Source organism: Thamnophis elegans, chromosome Z, assembly GCF_009769535.1.
Source record: "Thamnophis elegans isolate rThaEle1 chromosome Z, rThaEle1.pri, whole genome shotgun sequence".
Lineage (NCBI taxonomy): Eukaryota > Metazoa > Chordata > Lepidosauria > Squamata > Colubridae > Thamnophis > Thamnophis elegans.
The window spans coordinates 54,986,270-55,009,308 of NC_045558.1; the positions used below are offsets into that span (position 1 = coordinate 54,986,270).

At 38.9% G+C, this 23,039-nt stretch overlaps 1 protein-coding gene across 2 annotated transcripts in view; it reads right to left on the minus strand.

The window, feature by feature from the left end:
- MRPL3 (mitochondrial ribosomal protein L3) overlaps positions 1-23,039 on the minus strand; it is a 58,253-nt gene that overhangs the window by 16,402 nt on the left and 18,812 nt on the right. For both annotated transcript variants that reach the window (XM_032236725.1, XM_032236726.1), the window contains 3 exons: positions 22,777-22,885; positions 21,207-21,284; positions 19,718-19,795 (listed from right to left, as the gene is read on the minus strand). In XM_032236725.1, coding sequence (XP_032092616.1) covers positions 19,718-19,795; positions 21,207-21,284; positions 22,777-22,885 — 265 coding nt within the window. The remainder of the gene's footprint in view (positions 1-19,717; positions 19,796-21,206; positions 21,285-22,776; positions 22,886-23,039) is intronic.

Below are 23,039 nucleotides of genomic sequence, written 5' to 3' on the forward strand. Positions count from 1 at the left end.
CAGGCGAGGGAATCCTAGCAATCTGGCTCGCCGGCTTTAGAGCCTTCTCAGAGCCTTCGCTGGACCTTTCCTCCCCCTGGAACACCCCTGTTCCAACGGGGAACTTGGTTTATCCCACTAATTGCTCCCATAGCTAGCCAGCCCCCGCTGTGCAAGCCTTTCCAATCCACTGCAGTAACAGCAGGGAAGCCCGGTAGCCCTTCTCTTAAAGCGACAGAAGCCTCAATGGAGGCAAATAGACAGAACTGATGTAGAAGCGTGATTTCCTCTATCTGAGAATTTAAACGTGGTCCAAATTGGGAAACTTTTTCCAGCCTATCTGACCTTAGACTGGAGCTCTCCCAAAACAGTCCTAACTCGGGCGGACTGAGTTTTCGAATTGAGCATGCGCAGGCAAAGGGAGGCGTGGTCAACAAAAACATCACTCAGTCCAAGGGCAGATAGGCTGTGTTAACCCAGCATTTGGACTCTCTGAGCAGTGCACTGGAGAACGCAAATTTCTCATTACTTGTGAAAAAAACAAAACAAAATAAGTATGGAAACAAAATGCAACCTAACTGAATATAAATATACTAGGGGAGGAAGGGAATAAACTTAATTACAGCTTTTTTTAGTTCTAATTCTTTATATTGCACTGAGAACTTAATAACCTAGCCTGGCCAAAAACTCTACATTAAATAATAATATTGCATTTAAAGTGTTACAATGGCTACAATGGAAAGGGAAACCCGTGGCTCTGGAGCTGAACGTCGCTCTTTCATCCCTCTGCTGCAGCTCTCTGTTGCTGGTTAGCTGCACAATACATAGGGCTTTCGGTTAGGATAGGTAGAGGAAAAAGGATGCCACACTAGGAGGAGACTATGGTGGGGGAACTGGACTTCCAGTCGGCTCCAGAATTAAATGGGGGACTTCCTATTAGGACCTTTGTGGCTCTTTGAGTGTTTAAGGTTGCTGACCCCCGATTTAGCCAGAGGAAAACTAGGCACTAAAAATGAGCCTGGTCCAATCATCAGCCAATAAATGAGGCAGGTAATTTCGATTCCCATCTATCCCAGCAAGAACAGTATCCACTGTAATCATAGAAGCCACAATGACTGTCCTCCAGACTGTTATTTGCCAATGAACAATTCCCTAACACATCAATAAACAGGATGAGAATATAAAGAATTCATGTGTTTTCAAACATGTGACCTTCTTTCTTTCCATCCTTTTTTCTATCTTCTCTCTAAGTTCATAAGCCTGGAGGCAACCTATGTCTTATTTTTTATTCTATGTTCAGCACCTGCCTAATTGTAGTCTATACTGAATCTTGAATTCTGATTTAGGAAAATGTTTTTATTGAATGTGGACATTAATGAATAAAAATAATTTTATGTATATCAAAAAGGAAATTTGTGTTAAAGTAAGTTGAATTTTAAGGAAATATTTACTGAAAAAATATGGTTTTTGTCAACCGGAGCAAATATACAGTTAACAGAAATATCAGTAGAATAATGTCTAAATGAAAAATCTTAACATCCACAGCCTGTATTTATTCCTGAATATTAAACATAAAACCTGCTTAACTTAAATATTTGCTACAATCCAGAGCACTGTGTAAATAAATCTATTAGGTTTCCTGTATATCTGATTCTAATTAGTTGCCAGGATCTTTTAAGACTGACAAGCAATTGCAATTAATTTATGAAAATTCATGACTTTTTAAATTAGCAATTGAATTCTAAAATTATCTCTCTGAAGTAACATCCATCTGTACTCTGAACTGCAAGCATGTACAATCACAAATATTTCCCCAAGGTTACCAAGTTGTTCTTTATTGTTGTTTCATCACTATTATTACAGTAATAGGTCCTAAAGCTAAATGTTGGTTAATTTTATGCTGTTTGCACCATTCCTTGATAACTCTATGTGAATGCAAGAACAGGCAATCTAAAGTGGGGAGAGGAAATGACATTCATGTAGTTAGATTTTTCAAGACAACTATGCATATTTCTCGAGAGGTGGGGGATAGAAAAATTATGCAGAAATGCTACACACTAAAAAAAGTAATGATATTACTTTTCACAGTCATACCATGGGGAAAATAATGAATACTGAATTTTACTTATATGGAAATTATAGATGTAGGAATTATAGAAACATTCCACAGTGATTTTCCTTTACATATATGTTTTGCATGTTATGCACAACTGAAAGAAAATAAATTGTTTTAAGTAATAGGAGACATTATGGCACCAATTAGGACAAGAGAAATAAAGCAAAACCATTCTCCTCCTCCCAGGAATTAGAGAAATGATAAATTTTGCCAGCTCTGTTAGAAAGTTTATGAAGAACAAGGACTTTTGATAACATTAGAAGAAGATATTTGGAGATTAACATAGGCTCTCAAAATGAAAGTCAGTTTAAATGACTGTATAACTGTTTAGAAAGAAACATACGTATAGAATCCTTTGTTTAAAATTAAAGGAACAATACCATAAAGGTGATATTTACACTTTATATATACTCACTCCTTGTTTAGAAACTAAGTTCTATATTAATGATCAGTTTGTTAAGTGAATTGGAAAATAAGTGACCACATCACACATACAGAGAGAGAGAGGCGGGGAGGATGTTGTGAAGATCATTAGATATTGTCATCTTATTTTGTCAGTCTCCCAAATGGAGCACATGAGAAACATGACAAAATGAGATCAATGATGTGATTCAAGTAATTTAACAACTGATTCTCCCTACTGACCAGTTGGTTAGATGTGGCTGGGAGTTGTCATCATGTGATTGAACGGGCATGGCCAACTCGAGTTCACTCATGGCAAGATGGGGCGGCACAGGCAATGCTGAAGTCTTAGTGCAGGAGCGAAGCACCCCTGTTTTTGCCTTTGTGCAGCAACTGCATTCCGCCTTCATCGCGGTAATTTGTGTCAAGGCATCCCTTGCCTCCCACCACTTTGGGCTTGGAGCTGTACGCCACGTCCAGGAAGCACTGCAGTGGAGAGAAGAGGCATGGCATGATTCTCCAGCACCTCATCTCTTGCTGGGTCTCGCTGCCCAACAGTCAGGTTTTTAAAAAAAGATTTTTGCAGCAGGAAATGGCAGGTGGCTACGTTGGACCTTTGTTGGTGCAGCTAGCTGGGCATGCCTCAGTCACTTGAAGAGACGTGCAACCTGCTCTCTGCCATGAGATACTGGCCTGCCACGTTCAGTGTGGCTACCTCATGGCTTTCCCGCTGATCTGACTGGCTGATGCTGCTATCGTTGCAGGGGCAAGTGGGACAGGATCGCATTGTGGCTCCATGTCGTAATGGGAATCAGGAGGAGGAGGGGACCCCAGCTCCCACATTGTGAAGCGCACTAACTTTCACTGTGCTGGGCAAGACGCTGTGAGATCAGTGGGAGGCCACTTCAGCCTCCTTCAGCCATGAGGCGGCAACAGCAGCGGAAGCAGCAACAGCAGAAATGTCAGCGTGGGTTGGATCAGCCGGTAGGACATGAGATGGTGAAGTCCAGGTTGAGTCAGCAGGTAGGCGATGAGGCAGCCGCAGCCACAGCACTACTCGGCTCAGCAGGCAGGCCATGAGACAGCCATGGTGGCGAACGTAGCAGCCATGTCTTGGGGCGGAGAGGTCATGTGTCTTCCCGAGTGACTAAGGCATGCCCAGCTGCACCAACAAAATAGCTGCCAGCCATTTCCTGCTGCAAAAAGCTTTTAAAAACCCTGACAGTTGGGCAGAGAGACATAACAAGAGATAAGGCACAGGAGACTCAGAGCTGGCTGCTTCTCTCCACTGCAGTGCTTCTTGGACCTGGCTTACAGCTCTGAGCCCGAAGCAGCAGGAGGTGAGGGCTGCCTTGAGTGCAAATGTACCACGACAAGCGGATTGCTGTTGCTGCACAAAGGCAAGAATAAGAGCACTTTGCTTCTGCACTAAGACTCTGGCCATTGCCACAGCCACTTCGGCCACTTGTGTCATCCCACCTTGCCACAACATTGCCATTATCTTGCTCCAGCTAGAGGGCTGCATTACTCCTTGTACTTCTTGTGCCACCGTCTATGGCAGCAATTTCCAGCCCCATCTGCAGCAAGTCTCCCTCACCCACCATTACACTTACCAACTCAGGCCAGGCGAGGGGTGACTGGGAGGGGAGGGGCGAGGCGAGCCAGTGGTAGGATCAGCCTGTTCTGCAAACTGTGCAAAAAGTTAACAACCAGTTCAGCTGAACTAGTGCAAACCGGCTGAATCCCACCACTGGAGATAATCCCACTTTATTGTAAGGCTATATTAATAGAATCTCAAAGAACAGATCTCCTACTGTTTCTTTTTACTGCCTATGAATTAGGGTGGATCTTTTTTCTGTGCCCATTTCTCATTCCCTAGACAGAATCACTCCCAACTATCTTCCGAGATTATTCTCATATTACATTACACAGTCAGACAAAAGTTCTCTCAAGAGCTATAACAGTATTATATTTATTACAGCATGCATTGTCAGGCACATAAAATGTGTCATAAATGGGTTATGAAAATACATTGGTCAGAAAATACATTTTTAATGCCACTATATTTGCAAGGTAGTCACCAAATGAGGAGTACTAGGTTGGTTACCTTTAAATGTAGAATGAATATTTTCTACTTGTTTTTGTTATATATCGCATACATTAGATTCATTATTTGAATTGGGGAGCCCTAGAAATCCATTAAATAAATAATCCCAGACATAGGTCATGTATAACTTGCAAAGTTGAAGCCAGGAAAGCAAAAGCACAGAATGAACAAAGATTTGCAACAAAAGTCAAAGATAACAAAAAAAAGTTTCTTTCAACATATTAATAACAAGAAAAAACTCACGGAAATAATTGGTCCACTAAAGAGAGAAGATGAGAAGAAAATAACAGGCAGTAGGAAGTAAGCAGAGCTGCTTAACTCATTCTTTGCACCAGTCTTCACACAAACAGAAACTTCCCAACCTCCCAAAAAAACTACTGTAAAAGACAAACTAGAAATAAACATTGAAATAAGCAAGAAAATGGTAAGGATACACCTATCTGACCTTGACAAAAATAAATCACTGGAATTTGACACATTACATTCCAGAGTTCTGAAGGATATTATCTCAGAACCATTGTATCGGACTTCCAGGGTGGAGTCATGCCGGTGCGGAGCAGGAAAACAGCTCTTTGTTCTCTCTGCCTGATTTCCCATGCCAGGAGGCTTGCAAAGGCAGAGCTGAGTCTTGGAGGGACCAGTGTCAGAGAGGAGAAGCTTGGAGGATAACGGAGATGTGCCAGCCCCTGTTATAGTAGGAGAAACCTCTCAAATCTGGTGTGGGAGAAACTGGCCTTTATGGCCGGATCCGGAGGCATGACAGCCCTTTAAATGGAGAAGGAAGCGAGAAGAGGGAAACAACTGGAAGTTTTGGTGGATTTAGGAGTTGGAATGATTTACAGGTGTGACTCTCAGGAAGTATAAACCTATAGCTAATGGCTGAGTGAGTCTCCAAAGTCTGTGTGTGTGTGTGGGGGGGGGAAGCAATACTTTAGCGGTGGGAGCGGAACCTTGAGAAAATGGAGTTAACATTCAGAGAAGGAATGGAGGAAATATACTGACTGCTTGAACTTGCTGGAAAATTATTACAGGCAGAAAGAACACGAGCTGAGATTGTGATTAGACTGGGACTAAATGTTGTGGATTGCAGAAAAGGAAAGAACAAGCTACAAGAAGCCTCTGCCTGGGAAGAAGACAGTGGAAATTTGATCTGGCAGGGAAAGTGAGAGAACTATGATAGTGACTGTGCTAAATAGACAGAAGGCAACCTCTTGGACTTTAAGGGAGGAGAAGCTGATGCAACAGTAACAATGAAAAATCTGTGCAATCTAAGTAACCTGATATAATTATATAAAATCCTGTATAGATATTATTTACTGTATAGCTGTTCATATAAAACTAGAATTGAAATGTTACATAGATAGAATACCTTAAAGATCTGCATATTTTATACTCTCTGACATATAGATTCTCATATATCCTCATAGATACTTATAGATAATACCCAGTGGACGTAGGCGTATGTGAAAGCAAACTTATATAATATATTTATATATCCTAGATATTTTTATAACATAATCTGTTGTGACTCAGCAGAAACCTGTGAGTTGTTTCGGGATGCAGGATAATGAGCAGCTGTTGCTCGTTAAGGTCTTCTCCTGCAGATAAAAGACTGACGGTGCCACGCCTTAGCTGCAGAAGTCAACATCATTCATCGTTCTCCGTTTGTGTGTAACCCTTGAGAAAAGCCTGTAGCTAAGTGTCTGGATTCATGTTTGGTATTTAGTTTGAGTGAAGACTTTTTGTAAGAGCCATTTATCTATGTTTCTTTTGGGCTTGCAGCCAGCTTGAGCCGGGACTGATAAAGACACTCCTTTTGCGAGATGTGTGTGTGGCTGTCGTTTGTGAACGAGCGAAGAGGGCTGTCAGAACAGTTCAACTTCTGCCACAACAAACCTCCATTCATAAAAATATGGAGCAGCTTTACGCTGACAACGCCAGACTGACCCAGCAAATAGCAGTATTGGCTGACCAAATTGCTCAGCTGCAGAGAGCTGCAACACTTTCCCAGCCAAGGAGGAAGTGCCCAGTAGCCATGCCAGATAAATTTGATGGGAATCAGGCCATGTTTGCCGCGTTTCTGGGACAATGCCAGCTGTTCCTGAGTTTGAGAGCGGAGGACTTTCCCACTGACTAGACAAAGGTGGGTTTTATTATCAGTTTGCTCTCAGGCACAGCTGCCTGTTGGGCTACCCCCTTGTTAACTCAGCCGAGCCCTTTGTTGGATGACTTCCAGGGTTTTTGTCAATACTTTAAGGGGGAAACAGCAACCAGACGTCTTAAGTCACTGCAGCAGGGGAGTGGTTCACTGCAAGACTATGTAAGTGAATTCAGGCGTGGAATGAACCAGCTCTGATGGACACTTTCCAAGATGGATTGTCAGATGCCTTGCAAGATGAACTGGCAAGGGTGGACAGGCTACCGACATTTGACGCATTGGTCCACTTGTGCCTCCGGATAGACGCCCGGCTGCAGAGGCAAAGGCCTCGCCGTGCATTCCAGGAGACCACTAGCATGCCAGTTTATCAAGAGACTGCAGTGGATGGGGAGGACCCCATGGAGTTGGGTGCTGTCAGACCTCGAGTGTCACGTACAGAGATGGACAGACGACGTGCTGAGGGATTGTGTTTCTACTGTGGGGATCTTGGACACCTGGCGGGGAGTTGCCCCAAGAAGAATAGAAGGGTAGCACGGACTGCAGCTGTCCCTCAGCAACGAATTATTTTGTCAGACAACCGGCACGTTTGTGCGGCTTTGATACCCCGTTCGCACAATGTAGCGTGCATTCGTGGGGTGTGGAATCACCGGGCAGATGCCTGCCTAGGAAATCAGAGAACTCTGACCCCGCGGACTCGCTTCCACCTCAGACTGCTCTACCCGTCGCATCCTGCACTGCAGTTTATCATCCCGTGAGCATACAGTCTCTGATATGGGATGCGCAGCGGGGTGACGAATGGGTGGAGCGACAAAAGGCGGACGTAGGGCCGGCTTCCCCGTGGACTTTGGAAGGGGATCTTTTGAAGTATCGGGGCCGGCTCTATGCTATCGCAGGGCACATCTGTAGATGGGTGCTCTCTCAGGTTCATGGCCCTTCTGCAGTGAGACATTGGGGGTTTTTCCGGACATTGCACCTGGCATCCCATCAGTTTTGGTGACCCCATTTAAGAAATGACGTGCGGAAGTGCGTGGAGTCATGTGTCCAGTGCCAATGGGCCAGGTCTGCGAGGAGGGCTTCTCCAAGATTCCAGCCCTTGCCGACCCCGGTCCCCGCAGCACAGAACTTCGTTTCTAGGATCCCGGCGGGGTACCAGTGTCTGGGACTGTGTTCCATGGAGGCCATCACCAACCCTTCTGGGCCATATTCCAAGCGTCGGAACCGGGGGATGGGCCCTGCGGTGGGGGATAGTGTGGCGGCCCGGCAGGAGTCGGTGAAGCTGCTGCCAGACTCAGATGGCGAGGGGTCTTATGAGTTGGCCTTGGAGGCGATGGAGAACCCTGGACAGGGTGTTAGGGCTTGTCCAGAGCTGTTAGAGCCACCGCCAGTCTCCGACAGCACGGGGGCTGGTGGGTCGGCCTTGGAGAGGGTGGAGGACCCTGGACAGGGTGTCGACGCCACGCAGGCCGGAAAGAGACGTGGTGGCCACCGGATACCTGGGGAACATTGAATCAAGGGGGTTGCTCAACATAAAGAACAAAGGAGGACACACAGGAAATGATTGCGGGCCTATCTTATGGACAACCTATTCTGACCGCATCCGGACTGTCAGACCCGGGGGAAGGGCCCTGCAGTGACGGATAGTGTTGTGACTCAGCAGAAACCTGTGAGTTGTTTCGGGATGCAGGATAATGAGCAGCTGTTGCTCGTTAGGGTCTTCTCCTGCAGATAAAAGACTGATGGTGCCACGCCTTAGCTGCAGAAGTCAACAGCATTCGTCGTTCTCCGTTTGTGTGTAATCCTTGAGAGAAGCCTGTAGCTAAGTGTCTGGATTCATGTAACTCTGTTTGGCATTTAGTTTGAGTGAAGACTTTTTGTAAGAGCCGTTTATCTATGTTTCTTTTGGGCTTGCAGCCAGCTTGAGCCAGGACTGATAAAGGCATTCCTTTTGCAAGCTGTGTGTGTGGCTGTCGTTTGTGAACGAGCGAAGAGGGGGGTCAGAACAATAATCAATTTAATAATCAAGTAAAAAAAAATTACATATATTTATTTATATTTATATTCTTATAAATAGACTTAAGGTATTAAACCTGCAATATAAGTATTATATTAGATGTATTACTCATAGTAAATGCAATATCTATAATTTTTATATTTCTTATAATTAAATAAAAAGTAGATTAAGATTAGTATAACTGTTTATGTTAGTCAGAATTGTTAGACCATCATTAGCATATTATTAGATCATTAATTGTATTGATCAATTGTATAAATATGTATTATAAATTGTATAAATTGTATTATAACATAGGGTGTTCCATATTGTGGTCATCAATAATATTTAGTGAAGTAGGTAGAAGAATTGTGAGGAAGTGAGGTAAAGACAAAAAAAAAAGATAAAGGGGAAAAAACAGGGATGTATGGTTCTGTGGAAAAACTTTTTAAAAAACATTAAAATGACGAGTACAGCCACCAGTTATCAAAATGGGGGGGGGGGAACCACAATGATAGCATCCCCATCAGGACCACGTTCAGTAGAAAGCATGCTAGGAGGTGAGAAATCAGGCTCCACTTTAAATCTATAGAACGTGCAATCAACCCTAATATCAATTCAGGAGACAATGATGAAGATGCAGGAGATAATGACAAAAAGTCTTGAAGAACTTAAGAGTGATATGGGGGAGGTGAAAGGCGAGATATACAAACCAGATGATAAAATTGGTACAACGCAGGAAAAGATAATACAAAATGAGCAAAAAATAAAAACAGTGGAAACTAGAACGGAACAAATGGAAAAGAAACTAGATAAAACAGAAAGTAAAATGATGACGATAAAGAAAGAAACGGAAGAGGCCATTATAAATTTAGAGATGGAGAGATCAAGGTTTTATCTTAGATTCCAAAATATAATGGATACTAAGGAGGAAGATCTTTCAAAGTTAATGGTCAAACTCCTGGCTGAACTTCTGCAAAAAAGCAAGCAGGAAGTGGAAAATGACTTGGACGATGTATATAGAGTCCACACAAACTATGCATGCAGACATAAACTTCCAAGAGAGATACATGTAAGATTTACAAGAAAAAAGACAAGAGATGAAGTCTACAGCAAAACAAGAGAAGAGTCTTTGGTTTATAAGGGAAAAGAAATCATAACATTAAAACAGATACCAAAACGGATAAGGGAACGGAGAAGAAACTACAATTTCCTATCGACCCAACTGCTCAAATAAAGAGTGATGTTTAGATGTCTTATCTCTGAGGGGATGCTAATAACCTGGCAGGAAAAAACAAACCCATATTGACTCGCTGGAAAAGGCACAGGAATTTTGTGATCACTATATAATAGGGAAAGATGAACAAGATAGTAAGAGAGGAAGCAGAAAATAAGAGTCAGGAAGAACAGACATCAGAAGAAAAACTTAGGGAGCAGGATATAAGGGACTGAAGGGAAACATAACGTCAGGAGAGAGAAGGAGCCAGGACAAGAACACAAATCGAGACAAGAACAAGGAAAGGACCAAAACCAACATACATATAAGATGGAAAATAAAATAAAGATGATATCTTTGAACATCACTGGTATCAATTCACCGGCCAAGCGAAAACAAACATTAACAAGACTCAAAAGACAGAATATGGATATTGTCTGCCTACAGGAGATCCATATCAAAGAAAAAATATGGTAATGTTTTAGAATGCCCCAAATTAGGAAAGCTGCATATGGCAGCACAAAATAAGAAAAGAAGAATTGTGGTATACATAAAAGATTGGTTAAATTTGAGGAAAATATTTAGTGATAGAAAAGGTAGATTTTTAATGACAGAAATAACAAATCAAAAAAGAATTCTGTTAGTGACAATTTATGCTCCAAATATAAACCAAAAAGAATTCTATAATAAATTACGTAAGAAAATAATTGAATCAGATTGGGAAAATGTCTGTATAATAGGCAATTTCAATGCGGTGGTAGACAACAAAATAGATTATAGGAATACAAAGAATAATAATAATAATAATAATAATAATAATAATAATAATAATAATAATCTTAAAAAAAATAATCTTAAAAAAAATGAAATTAGGCTACCAAACAGCCAAAAAAGCTGAAAAAATTTCGCATTTACTATATATGGATGATTTGAAACTCTATGGAAAGTCAGAAATAGAAATCCAATCATTGACAAATACAGTCCGAGTATTCAGCACCGATATTTCAATGCAGTTTGGCATGGAAAAATGCGCCACTGTATCCATAAAAAGGGGCAAAATCACTGCATCTGAGGGAATTGAAATGCCCAATGGCCAACTAATTAAATGCAAAGAAAATGAAGCCTACAAATACTTAGGCATTCTGCAGTTGGATAACATCAAGCATGGAGAAGTAAAAACTATTGTCAGACGAGAGTACACCAACAGAGTTAGGAAAATTTTGAAATCTAAATTGAATGGTGGAAATACAATCAAGGCCATAAATACCTGGGCAATACCAGTTATAAGATACACAGCTGGCATAGTTAACTGGACACAAACTGATTTGGACCTTTTGGACCGAAAAACCAGGAAACTAATGACAATGCACTACAGTTTACATCCACGTGGTGATACTGATAGACTATATCTGCCCCGAAAATCAGGTGGCAGAGGATTATTACAAGTGAAGCAAACAGTTGAAGAAGAAAAACATGCACTGGCTGATTATTTAAAAGAAAGTCAAGAACATCTATTAATCGAAGTAAAGAACAAAAATCTACTGAAGGCCCAACAGACAAAACAAGAATACAGAAAAGATGTGATAAAATCAAGAATGGAGAGTTGGCAGAACAAAGCACTGCATGGCCAATTTCTGGAAAAAATAAAAGATAAAGTGGACAGGGAACAAACTTGGTTATGGTTAAAAACAGGTACATTAAAGAAAGAAACAGAGTCACTAATCCTGGCTGCGCAAGAACAAGCTATCCGCACAAATGCCATTAAGGCCAAAATCGAAAAATCCTCTGATGATGCCAAATGCAGACTTTGCAAAGAAGCTGACGAAACTGTTGATCACATTCTCAGCTGCTGTAAAAAAATCGCGCAGACTGATTATAAATTGCGGCACAATTCAGTAGCACAAATGATCCATTGGAATTTGTGCAAAAATTATAATATTAAAACAGCAACAAACTGGTGGGAACATCAGCCTGAAAAAGTCACAGAAAATCAGATGGTCAAGATCTTGTGGGATTTCCGTATACAAACCGACAAAATACTGGCGCATAATACACCAGACATCACACTGGTTGAGAAAAATAAGGTCACAATCATAGACATCGCAATACCAGGTGATAGCAGGGTCGCCGAGAAGGAACATGAAAAAATCGCAAGATACCAGGACTTAAAAATCGAAATTCAACTACTATGGCACAAACCAGCAGTGGTAATTCCAGTGGTAATTGGCACACTGGGTGCTATTCCAAAAGCACTGGAATTACATTTAAAACAGTTAAAAATTGACAAAATCACCATCAGTCAAATGCAAAAAGCCGCACTGCTTGGATCTGCACGCATATTACAAAAATATGTTACGACGTCCTAGGCCCCTGGGTGGGGCCCGACTAGTAACCAATGCCAAATCCGGCGAAACAACTGGCCGCTATGATACAATTGTACAATAATAATAATAATAATAATAATAATAATAATAAGAAGAAGAAGAAGAAGAAGAAGAAGAAGAAGAGACGACAACTACAGAGTACCTTCTTTGAAATGGTGCAAGAATTAAATTTAAGGGATGCATGGAGACAGATAAATAAAAAAAAAAAGACAGCACACTTTCTTTTCCCATCCGCACAATTCGTGGTCCCGAATTGATATGGCATGGATGAACACAGAATTGATCAATAACATAGAATATATGGAGAGTTCGCCAAATACATGGGCAGACCACAATCCACTAATGGTAAAATGGAAAGGTCAGAGGAAAAAATTCAGATGGATGCTAAATCAGAGAATTGTAAAAGAAAAATCATATCGTGACCCGACAAATGCGTGCACGACAAAATCACGCCAACAAAACTGCGGTGCTAAAACTGCGACATCATCAACGCGCTGACAGAAGCGCGATTTAAGTTAAGGTAAGGGTTAGGGTCAGGGTTAGGTTTAGGGTTAGGTTTAGAGCACGCTTCTGTCGGCACGCTGTTGTCGGCATGCTTCAGCGCTCATTCATCGGTATGGTTTAGAACTTGCGGTTTGTCACTGCGGTTTCGTCGGGTGTGCTTTTGTCGTTCGCCCTTTTGTTGGTGAACCAAATCATATATACAAATGATGGATAAAGAATTAGATATTTTCTTTAAGGAAAACAAGAAAGATCAAACAAAACTACAAAACCTATGGGATACCACAAAAGCCTATGTGCGGAGTATAACAAAAACATATGTGGCAAGGAGAAATAAGAAAAAAAGGAAACAGCAAACATTATTATAGGAAAAGCTTAAAGAATTGAAGACCGTATTGCAGAAAGAACCACAAAATATTAAAATCAAAGAAGAGAAAGATTTGGTGAAACACAAAATCAATCTAACACTTCAAGGAGAAATGATACGTAATATAAAAATGGTGAAACAAAACTATTTCGAAACAGCAAATAAACCAGGTAGATGGCTGGTCTACAAATTGAAGAAAGAAAAAAACAGAAAGCTAATACAGCAATTACAGGATGAACATGGGAATTTGTTCCATAAGACAGAAGAAAAAAAATCCATTTTTTTTTCAAACTTTATACAGTCAGGAAAATATTTCAGAAAAAGAAATTCAAAATTATTTACAAGAGAGAAACCTACCAAATATTTCAGAGGAAGCAAGAGAAATGGTAAATGAAAAAATAACTCTAACAGAGATAAAGGAGACAATTAAGAAACAAACAAACAAACAAAAAAAAAATCACCAGGACCAGATGGGATCCCCGCAGAGATATATAAAAAATTTCAAGAAACTTTTGAGGAAATGATGTTAGAACTGTACAATGAAGTACTAGAACAAGCAAAAATGCCAACTTCATGGATTGAGGCATTTATAACATTAATTCCAAAAGAAGAAACAGATAATCAATTGATCCAAAACTATAGGTCAATCTCACTGCTAAATGTTGACTATAAAATATTAATGTCAATCATCGTGGAAAGACTTAAAAACTATTAAATTAAAGTATTCATTCAGATCAAAACGGATTCCTACCCAAAAGACAATTAAGAAATAATACAAGAATTATAATGAATGTATTAGAATATTATGAAGCTCATCCAGAAAAACAATTCGTATTAGTATTGGTAGACGTGCAGAAAGCTTTTGATAATTTAAATTGGCAGTTTCTTATTATACAATTAGCTAATATGAAATTTGGAGAAAAATTTATTAGAATGATTAAGGCAATATATTCAAACCAGACAGCTAAAATAATGGTAAATGGAGATCTAACAGACAAATATAAATATAAATTAAGGGGTCAGACAACATGGATTAGGGAAAAAGAGGAAATAAAAGGGTTAAAAATTAAAAAAGAAAAATACAAAACTCAGGCATTTGTGGACGATATGGTTTTTATAATAGAAGATCCCCTTGAAACAGGGAAAATATTAATTCAAGAAGTAGAGGAATTTGAGGAGGGGCCAACGTCGTGGCAATACGGACGTGCAGTCTTGATGCTCTGAGACCGCAGCTGATACTTTTGCTGCTGGGTGGTCCAATCGGACCTAAACCGTCCCGAAGACACAGTGAACAGGAAGAATACGTCTTGCTGACCTCAGAGACATCGCAAAGGCGACAAAAAATCCAGCCAAGGCTGACGAAGTCGGGGAGGCTCCAAAACAGAAGGATACAGAAAGAGAAAGTGTTTCCAGCTGGTGAGGAACTTTTACTGTTTTAAAAAGAGACTGCTCTTAAAAAACTTAAAATTAATTTAAATTGGAGAACAGAAGAATCAAGCGGAATTGGAATGGTTTTGGACAGTGATTATCTTACTTTTAAAATGCTATCTTCATGGATGGAATTTATGCAAGACTTTTAAAACGAATGGATTCTTATCTATTCTTTTCTTTTATTATTCTCTGTAACCTATGGACTAAAATTTTCCTCTTTCATTACTGTGGGTGTTCTCCTAACCCATTTAAAAATTGGTCTCTTTTTTCTAACTTGAAATACAAAAAAGATACAAAAAGAAATAAGGAAATTTGCAACAATAATACTGCTACTTGGAGGCTGGAAGATTTGTGTATTGGAAACCGAACACTTTTTTCTTCACTGATTGTTTTGGCTTGGCACTACAAGGTCTCACTGCTTGGTTATAGAGAGTGATAAGAAGGGAAGCAAACAGATGTCCCTTTGAAATATATCTTTAACCAGAGAAAAGTGAAAACAAAACATTTTTGTGAATCTATGCTTAATTTTATTAACCTTCCAAGCTAGAGCAGCTGTGTTTGTTAGTTAGCAATAGCAATAGGAGTTAGACTTATATACCGCTTCATAGGACTTTCAGCCCTCTCTAAGCGGTTTACAGAGTCAGCATATCGCCCCCACAGTCTGGGTCCTCATTTCACCCACCTCGGAAGGAAGTCAACCTTGAGCCGGTGAGATTAGAACCGCTGAACTGCAGATAACAGTCAGCTGAAGTGCAGTACTGCACCCTAACCACTGCGCCACCTCGGCTCTAGTTGGATATAAAAAAAACCTTAAGCTTGCAAAAGATATTTTCAGAAATACAGAAATTATCAAATACATATGAGATGAGATACATATGTTTGTTGACTGTGGAAGAGATGCACGAAAGTCTTTTTGTAACCAACCGATACACTTTCTACAGCATGTAAAGAAGGATGTTGTGTTTATTCTAAATAAAAGATTATTAAATAAAAAAAGAAGTAGAGGAATTTGGTAAAGTTGCAGGCTTAAAAATAAATAAAAATAAAACAAAGATAATGATTAAAAATCTTACACAAAGGCAAAATGAGCAATTAGAGAGAGTATTGGAAATGCAAATAGTTAAAAAGGTAAAATATCTTGGAATCTGGCTAACAGCTAAATGTTCTACCATAAAAAAGACAATTATTCAAAATTATTACAACAATAAAAAAAGACTTGGAAAATTGGGCTAAATTACAATTATCACTTATTGAAAGAATTGCAACCATAAAAATGAATATCCTACCAAAAATTTTATTTCTATTCTAAACTGTACCAGTAAAAAAATTTTTTTGTGGAACTAAATAAAATAATTTTAAATTTTATTTGGCTGGGGAAAAAAGCTAGGATAAAATTAAAATTACTACAGGACTCTAGAATTAAGGAGTATTTGGCCTCCCAGATTGGAAGCTTTACTATCAGGCAGCAGCGGTAGCATGGCTCGAAGAATGGATAGTACTTTAAAATAAAAGAATATTGATGACTGAGAGGCATCAGCTAAGAGGGGCCTTACTAGAAATATGGATGAAAATCAAAATAAACTTCTACACAAAAATTTCCAGATGGATATCAACCATGGAAGCAATTATCTAACCCAATCTAATAGATTTGAATACGAGTTATTGGATGGGCAAGGAAAACTTAAAAAACAAATCAGGAGTTAAAATTGCAAGGAATTGAATTAGGTGTGGCCGCACCTACAAATTCAAACAAACTACAAAAAGGACTTAGAATAGTATGGATTTCAAAATGAACAACAAAAATTGGACAAAATAGTAATAGGAACAGAAGAAAAAATGATTACAAAAGCATACAGTTGTCTGTTAAAATTCAAAATAGAGGAGGAAACCGTGAAGGAAACAATGATAACCTGGGCTAAAAACTTTGGGTATAATATTGAATTGGAGCACTGGGAAAAAATTATAAATTGACAATGCTGCATTTACCCCCGGCATGATTGGCCAAAATGTTTCCAAATAGATCTCCAAACTGCTGGAAATGTAACCACCAATAGGAAACCTTCTATTACATGTGGTGGACATGTCCAAAAGCCAAAGAATTCTGGACTAAAATTCAAAAATGGTTAGAAGAAATAATAGAATGAAAAATTGACATGAACCCTGAGCTGCTTCTTCTAGGAATAATAAAAAAAATATTAGTAATGATATCCAATATTTAATGCTCCATATAATCACTGCTGCCAGAATTTCATATGCCCAGTTGGAAACTAAAAACCATTCCATCAAATGCAGAAATCATAAAAAGGTGTTAGAATGCTCACAAATGGGCAACCGATGGAACTAAGAGATAGAGAGGAAACAGAATAGTACAAAATATGGAATAAGTGGTATAACTGGCTTGAAAAGAGAGATAAAATCAATACATAAGGAACACATAGCAAACACAATGAAAAGCGATGGCATATATTTAGAAAGCAGTAAAGATGGAAATATTGTATACAGATGTATATATTGTAAAAATGAGGAAGTAAACCAAGAAAAATATGTATAAAATAATAGAATGGAAAAGCCGAAATCAGAAAAAATGATAATGGAAAGCTGTAAAAGATATATATATATATATCGTGTGTGTGTGTGTGTGTGTGTGTGTGTGTGTGTGTGTGTGTGTGTGTTTGTAGATTTTCACGGGTGTAGGTATGCTGGTCTTGTATTCAGGTCTTTTCCCGTGTAAGATTGATATTGTCTTGGCAATGTTTCGGCGAGGTCTCACTCGACATCTTCAGGCTAGTGTATACTTTTGTGTTGTAATGACCTGAGTGGTTGGTGGGGTTCGTTTTTTGACTAGGGCTAGTTTCCAGATGTCTAGTAGGCGAGAGGTATCGTCACATTTATTCATGTTGTGGGGGTGTTTCTCTGACCACACTTTAAGCCGAGAACACCAGCCTGAAGATGGCAAAAATCCTGGAGTGTCAGGGAAGTACCTGAGGATTGAAAAAGGGCTGATGTGGTTCCCATCGCCAAGAAAGGGGGGGGGGGGAAACATACCCAGGAAACTACAGACAAATCAGCTAACAATCAATACCTGGGAAGATCCTTGAAAATATCATCAAAAAACTGATCTACAACTATTTAGAAACATATATAACTAGTAGCCAGCATGGGTTTGTTATAAACTGATCATGGCAAACCAATCTTATTTCTTTCTTTGATAAAGTGATTAAATTAATAGACCAGTGAAATGCTGTGGGCATAGTATACTTAAAATTTCAGTAAGGCATTTGTCAAAGTAGACAACAACCTACTTCTTGGTAAGCTAGAAAAATGTGGAATAGACAACATCACCATCAAATAGATTCTTAGCTGGCTGACAAACCGTATGCAAAAAGTAGTCCTTAATGATATTACATAGACATGGAAGGAAGGAAGCAGTGGGGTACCATAATGTTCCATCTTAGATTCAGAACTCTTCAATATCCTCAGAAATGACTTAGATGAGGGAATAGAAGGGGAACTCATCAAATTTGCAGATAACACTAAGCTGGCAGGAATAGCCAACATCCTAGAAGGCAAGCTCAGGATCCAAAAAGTTCTTGACAGACTTGAACAATGGACCCTATCCAACAAAATGAATTTTAAAGTGGAAAAAAAGCAAAGTTTTACATTTAGGCAGGAAAAACCAAAGGAATGTGTAGAGTAGACGAGACCTGGCTCAAAAATAGTAACTGTGAGAGGGACTTTGGAGTCCTAGTGGATGATCACTTGAATATGACCCAGCAATGTGCAATAGCAGCCAAAAAAACTAATACAATCCTGGGTTGTATAAACAGAGGCATAAAATCAAAATCATTTTTAGTATTTATTAGTACCATTTTGTAAAATCTTAGTAAGTCCACACCGGGAATATTGCAATCAATTGTGGTCAGCACGCTACAGAAAAGATGTTTAGACTTTGGAAAAAGTTCAGAGAAGAGCAACTAAGATGACCAAAGGCCTGGAGACTAAAACATATAAAGAACGGCTGCAGGATTTGGGTTTGGCTAGTCTTGAAAAAAGAAGAACTAGCGATCACATGATAGCAGTATTCCAATATTTGAGGGGCTACCACAAAAAAGAGGGGGTAAAATTATTCTCCAAAGCACCAGAGGGTAGGACAACAATGGTTCGAAACTAATCAAGGATAGAACCAACTCAGAAATCAAGAAAAACTTCCTTAAGTAAGAACAGTGTAACAGCATGCCTTTTGAGTGCTTCATCACTGGAGGTTTATAAGAAGAAACTGGACAGCTGCTTGTCTAAAATAATAAAGGGTCACCTGCTTGGGCAGAGGGATGGAGTAGAAGACCTCCAAGGTCCCTTCCTGCTTTATTCTATTCTATATATGATATCATAAGTAGTTGATACTATCATATTCTCTATATAAGGCTGTGACAGTATGACATTTGCTCGTACAGCTACTAAGGATCTGAATAACTTTTAATTTGGGGTGGAGTATTTATGTTTTATTACTGAATTGAACACTGTAATGTCTTATTACATTTTTTTGCAAATAAAGGGAATCTAGTACTGGAAAGAATTTTGGCTTGCTTTGAACAAGCAATGCACTGGTACATGCTATTCAATGTTTCACCTTTGATTTCTCTTTCAGACAGCTAACAAAAACTCAGAACTTCAGTCTTCGCTTGTATAACATATGCAAACAAGAAACTTTGACATTTTTCTCTAAAGAGTTAGACAGCAAGATTCTTAAATTGTTAAAAGGGAAATGATACCTTATTTGTATGGCTTTCATACATTTCAAACTGCTTTATATATATTTGGGCTCTGTAGCTTTTAAGTAAAGATATAATAATGGTTTCTGTATGTGCATATAATTATAACACATGGAACAAACAAAGGTATCTTCAAAGGCTTTACTTGATTGGTAAGAGTAGTAATATTTAGCTTTTTCTAACATAACACTAGAAAATAAGCAGAGATCTTTGTGACAGAGGATCTTATGTAACTCTGATAAGAAAATTAAGTATTTTGTAAGCCATTCTCTGTTCATATCTAAGTACCAAACTTACCTTTACTAAGCAATTCCTATGACCAGGAACACTTCCATGTACATATAAAATATTGTGCTTCACATTGACCTGCCATATCTGTAAGATTAAAATCACCCAGTAAGAATTAATACTTGTTATTATTAATTTATAGCTAACTTTATTTTTTAAGTGAAAAAGACATGTTTTATGAGGAATTCTCTTAGAAGAACAGAAATTTAAGAAAAAGACAGCTATGTAATCTCTTTCAATAGAAGTAAAAATGGTTATATAGTTGTTGTTTATGAGACATCTGTAAATATGGCAGGGACAAAAGTTTGTATTCCCTTAAATATGTCTGTCATCTGCATCAGTCTGGTTTGGCACTGCAACCAAGCAAGACAAACACAGACTTCAATGGATAATTAGAACTCCAGAAAAAACTATTGTTCCCAATCTGCCTTCCATTAAGGACCTGTATACTGCACGAGCCAGGAAGAGGGCTGTGAAAATATCTACAGACCCCTCACATCCTGGACATAAAACTGTTTTAACTTCTATACACAAAATGATGCTATAAGGCACTGCATGTTAGAACAACTAGACACAAGACAGTCCTCCCCCGCCCCCCATGCCATCACTCTGCTAGACAATTAATTATCACAACACTGTCAAACTATCTAGAAAGGCAATATTACCATCACTATTCTTATCTTCACTATTACCTATCTCCTTATCTTCTTATGGCTATAACTTTGTTGCTTGTATCTTACAATTTATATTGTTTATTTAGTATCCTAGTATGATTTATGTTGATTGCTTATTTAGTATCCATGACTATTGCTGTTGTATCGAATGTTTTATTATGAATATTTTTTTACAATGACTATGATAATGATATATCACTATTGTATGTACACTGTGAGCCTATGCACCGGAGACAAATTCCTTGTGTCTAATCACACTTGGCCAATAAAGAATTCTATTTCTAATTCTAATAAGTAGTTTGCAACACTAAATAACAGCCTATCTAAGCATTCTTCAGCAATTCAGAAACTTTCTGCATTCAAATTTATAGATTTCATGATTATCTTTGTGCCATAGAAAGCTTGTGTCAGCTTCTGATCACTTAGAAATATGATCAGGGATTATTGAATTTATACATACATCTATATACCACTCAATTTGTTCAACAGCCCAGTGGTGGATAATCTTTAATAGTATAAACTATGCTTGGACAAGGTAGCCACGTGAGAAACTCTTTTGTCTTTATTTCTGGACTCCATTAACAGCCACATTGGCAAAAAGAGGATTAAGAAGGTCATTCTCTAGCTTTGAAGAAGTGTAATGTTTTCATCGTATGAGAACCAAGGCTTTATTTTTCAAGTCAGGTGGAAATGACAGTGGCTTCTTCAATTACTTATTTTGAATTTCTTGAGAGAAATATGTAAACTTTACTATTACACAGAAATCATTGTGCACTAAGAAGTTAATTTATCATATCAGATGAGATATTCTTCAGCAGCCTTACCTTTAGTCCCCTAGTTGTCCGATAGAAGTTTCCTAATTGTCCTGGCATTTTCTTTCCCTTGAAGACCTTTGAAACACCCTGTCTCAAAAATCAAAGTAAAGTTAGACAAAACTTGGTTTTATTATCCTGCATAGGAGTACCATGGAAGAATGGAGCCCATTAAATGACTAGTATGATTGCATTCTTCCCTGTTAATATCCTTGACTTATGAGCCTTTGCCTCACAACAGTTCAAATTAACCACAACTTCCAAAAACAACAGTTATGAATCAGAGAGCTTGGCAACCTTTGTGTTTATGACTGATTGCCAAGGGCCCTGTGATCATATGATTGGTATTTGCTATATTCTTTACTGGTTTCTGTGGAAATTGGCAGTGAAAATTTCAAACACAAGAGATGAGGATTTGTGTCAGCCTCTACTTTGCTTGCTTGTTATCGGCTGCCATAGAAATGGGGAGGGAGAGGGCTTGTGGTATTTAGGAGGGAATTACTGGTGCTGGAGGAGTTATCAAGAAGGGAGTTTTGTTCTCACCATCTTCTGCGCATGCTGATGGCTCGTGTTTGGGCTTGGTCAGGGTAGGCCGTCTATATATACCAGCTGAATGAGGCCACTTGAAGATGCACCCCATATGACACTTTGGGAGTTGCAGATTGGACATTGGGTTGGGGTAATGGGGGAGGGTGCTGGGTAAACATTTGATATGTATGTTTGCACCTTTTTGGCTCAGATTTTGCTTTTCTTTCGCTGCTTTCTTTTCATAACAAGTAAAAGTACTTTTATTTCTACGCAAATGGAGTTGGGAGTTTTCTTTCTTGGTTATTGAAGGATTTCACACAATGACATTTGTTCCATTGTGTATCAAGGGATTTTCCCTCCCCTTTTTGCAGGGAGGGGAAATCCTCCCATGTGCTTGAGGAACAAACCTCAAATTTGGAGAAACCACTGGTGAAGCTAGTGCAGAGCCTTTCAGAATGCTGGCTTCCCTAGCATTTTCTCCTCCAAAAAGAAGAATTCTAGCAAAAGAGGTGGATTCTGGGGGAAGAAACCTTCCAAACTATCATGGGAATGTGTCCATGTGGAAAATGGAATGAGTTGCTTTTTAAAGTAAATAGATCTGCTATGGTGCAGAAAGGGTTTGTGAAGCTAGTCGGTATAGCTTGGTGATGCCTCCCAACCTACAGCAGGTTACTGTGTATCAGTGGGTGATGTCATACAATGGGGAGAGCTTGGATTGCAGTTGTTGAGCAAGGTAGTTGCAAGGCCCTTTGTTTAATGACTACCATAATTTATGAACAAAATTTGGGGCTCCACTGTGGTCATTATTACGTCAAGGACTAACTTATACTAACAGATAATTACGCACATAGAGAGGTTTCCACATGGCAATTTATAGAGTTTTCAAGAAATGTGATAAAATTTACTCAGAATCTGTATCACTATCAATTTGTAGGGGGGCAGAATTTAGCTTATGAAGATTTTGATATTACCAAGATGTCTCAATTCAGTATATGCTTTAAATTTGTATCTTCTTTGAACTGATCAACATAATATAGATAATAAGAATACTTGCAGAATTAGAAATTGATCCAGGTCGTCTATGTGTTTTAGTTTGGCCATGGGAAGCAGGCTGGCCAGAAAATCCCCATCTTTTCATGACTCCTTGGAAACCTTTGCCAATTCTGAAAGCAAGCAAGCCAAGTTAAATATTTTTTTAAATATTCATAAACCAATTTGATAGCAGAATTATATTTTCTAGTAGAGTTATTATATAAGTTGAATATTCAGCATAAGACTTTTATAGAATGTTGCTGTGAAACCTGTATGTGCTAATTA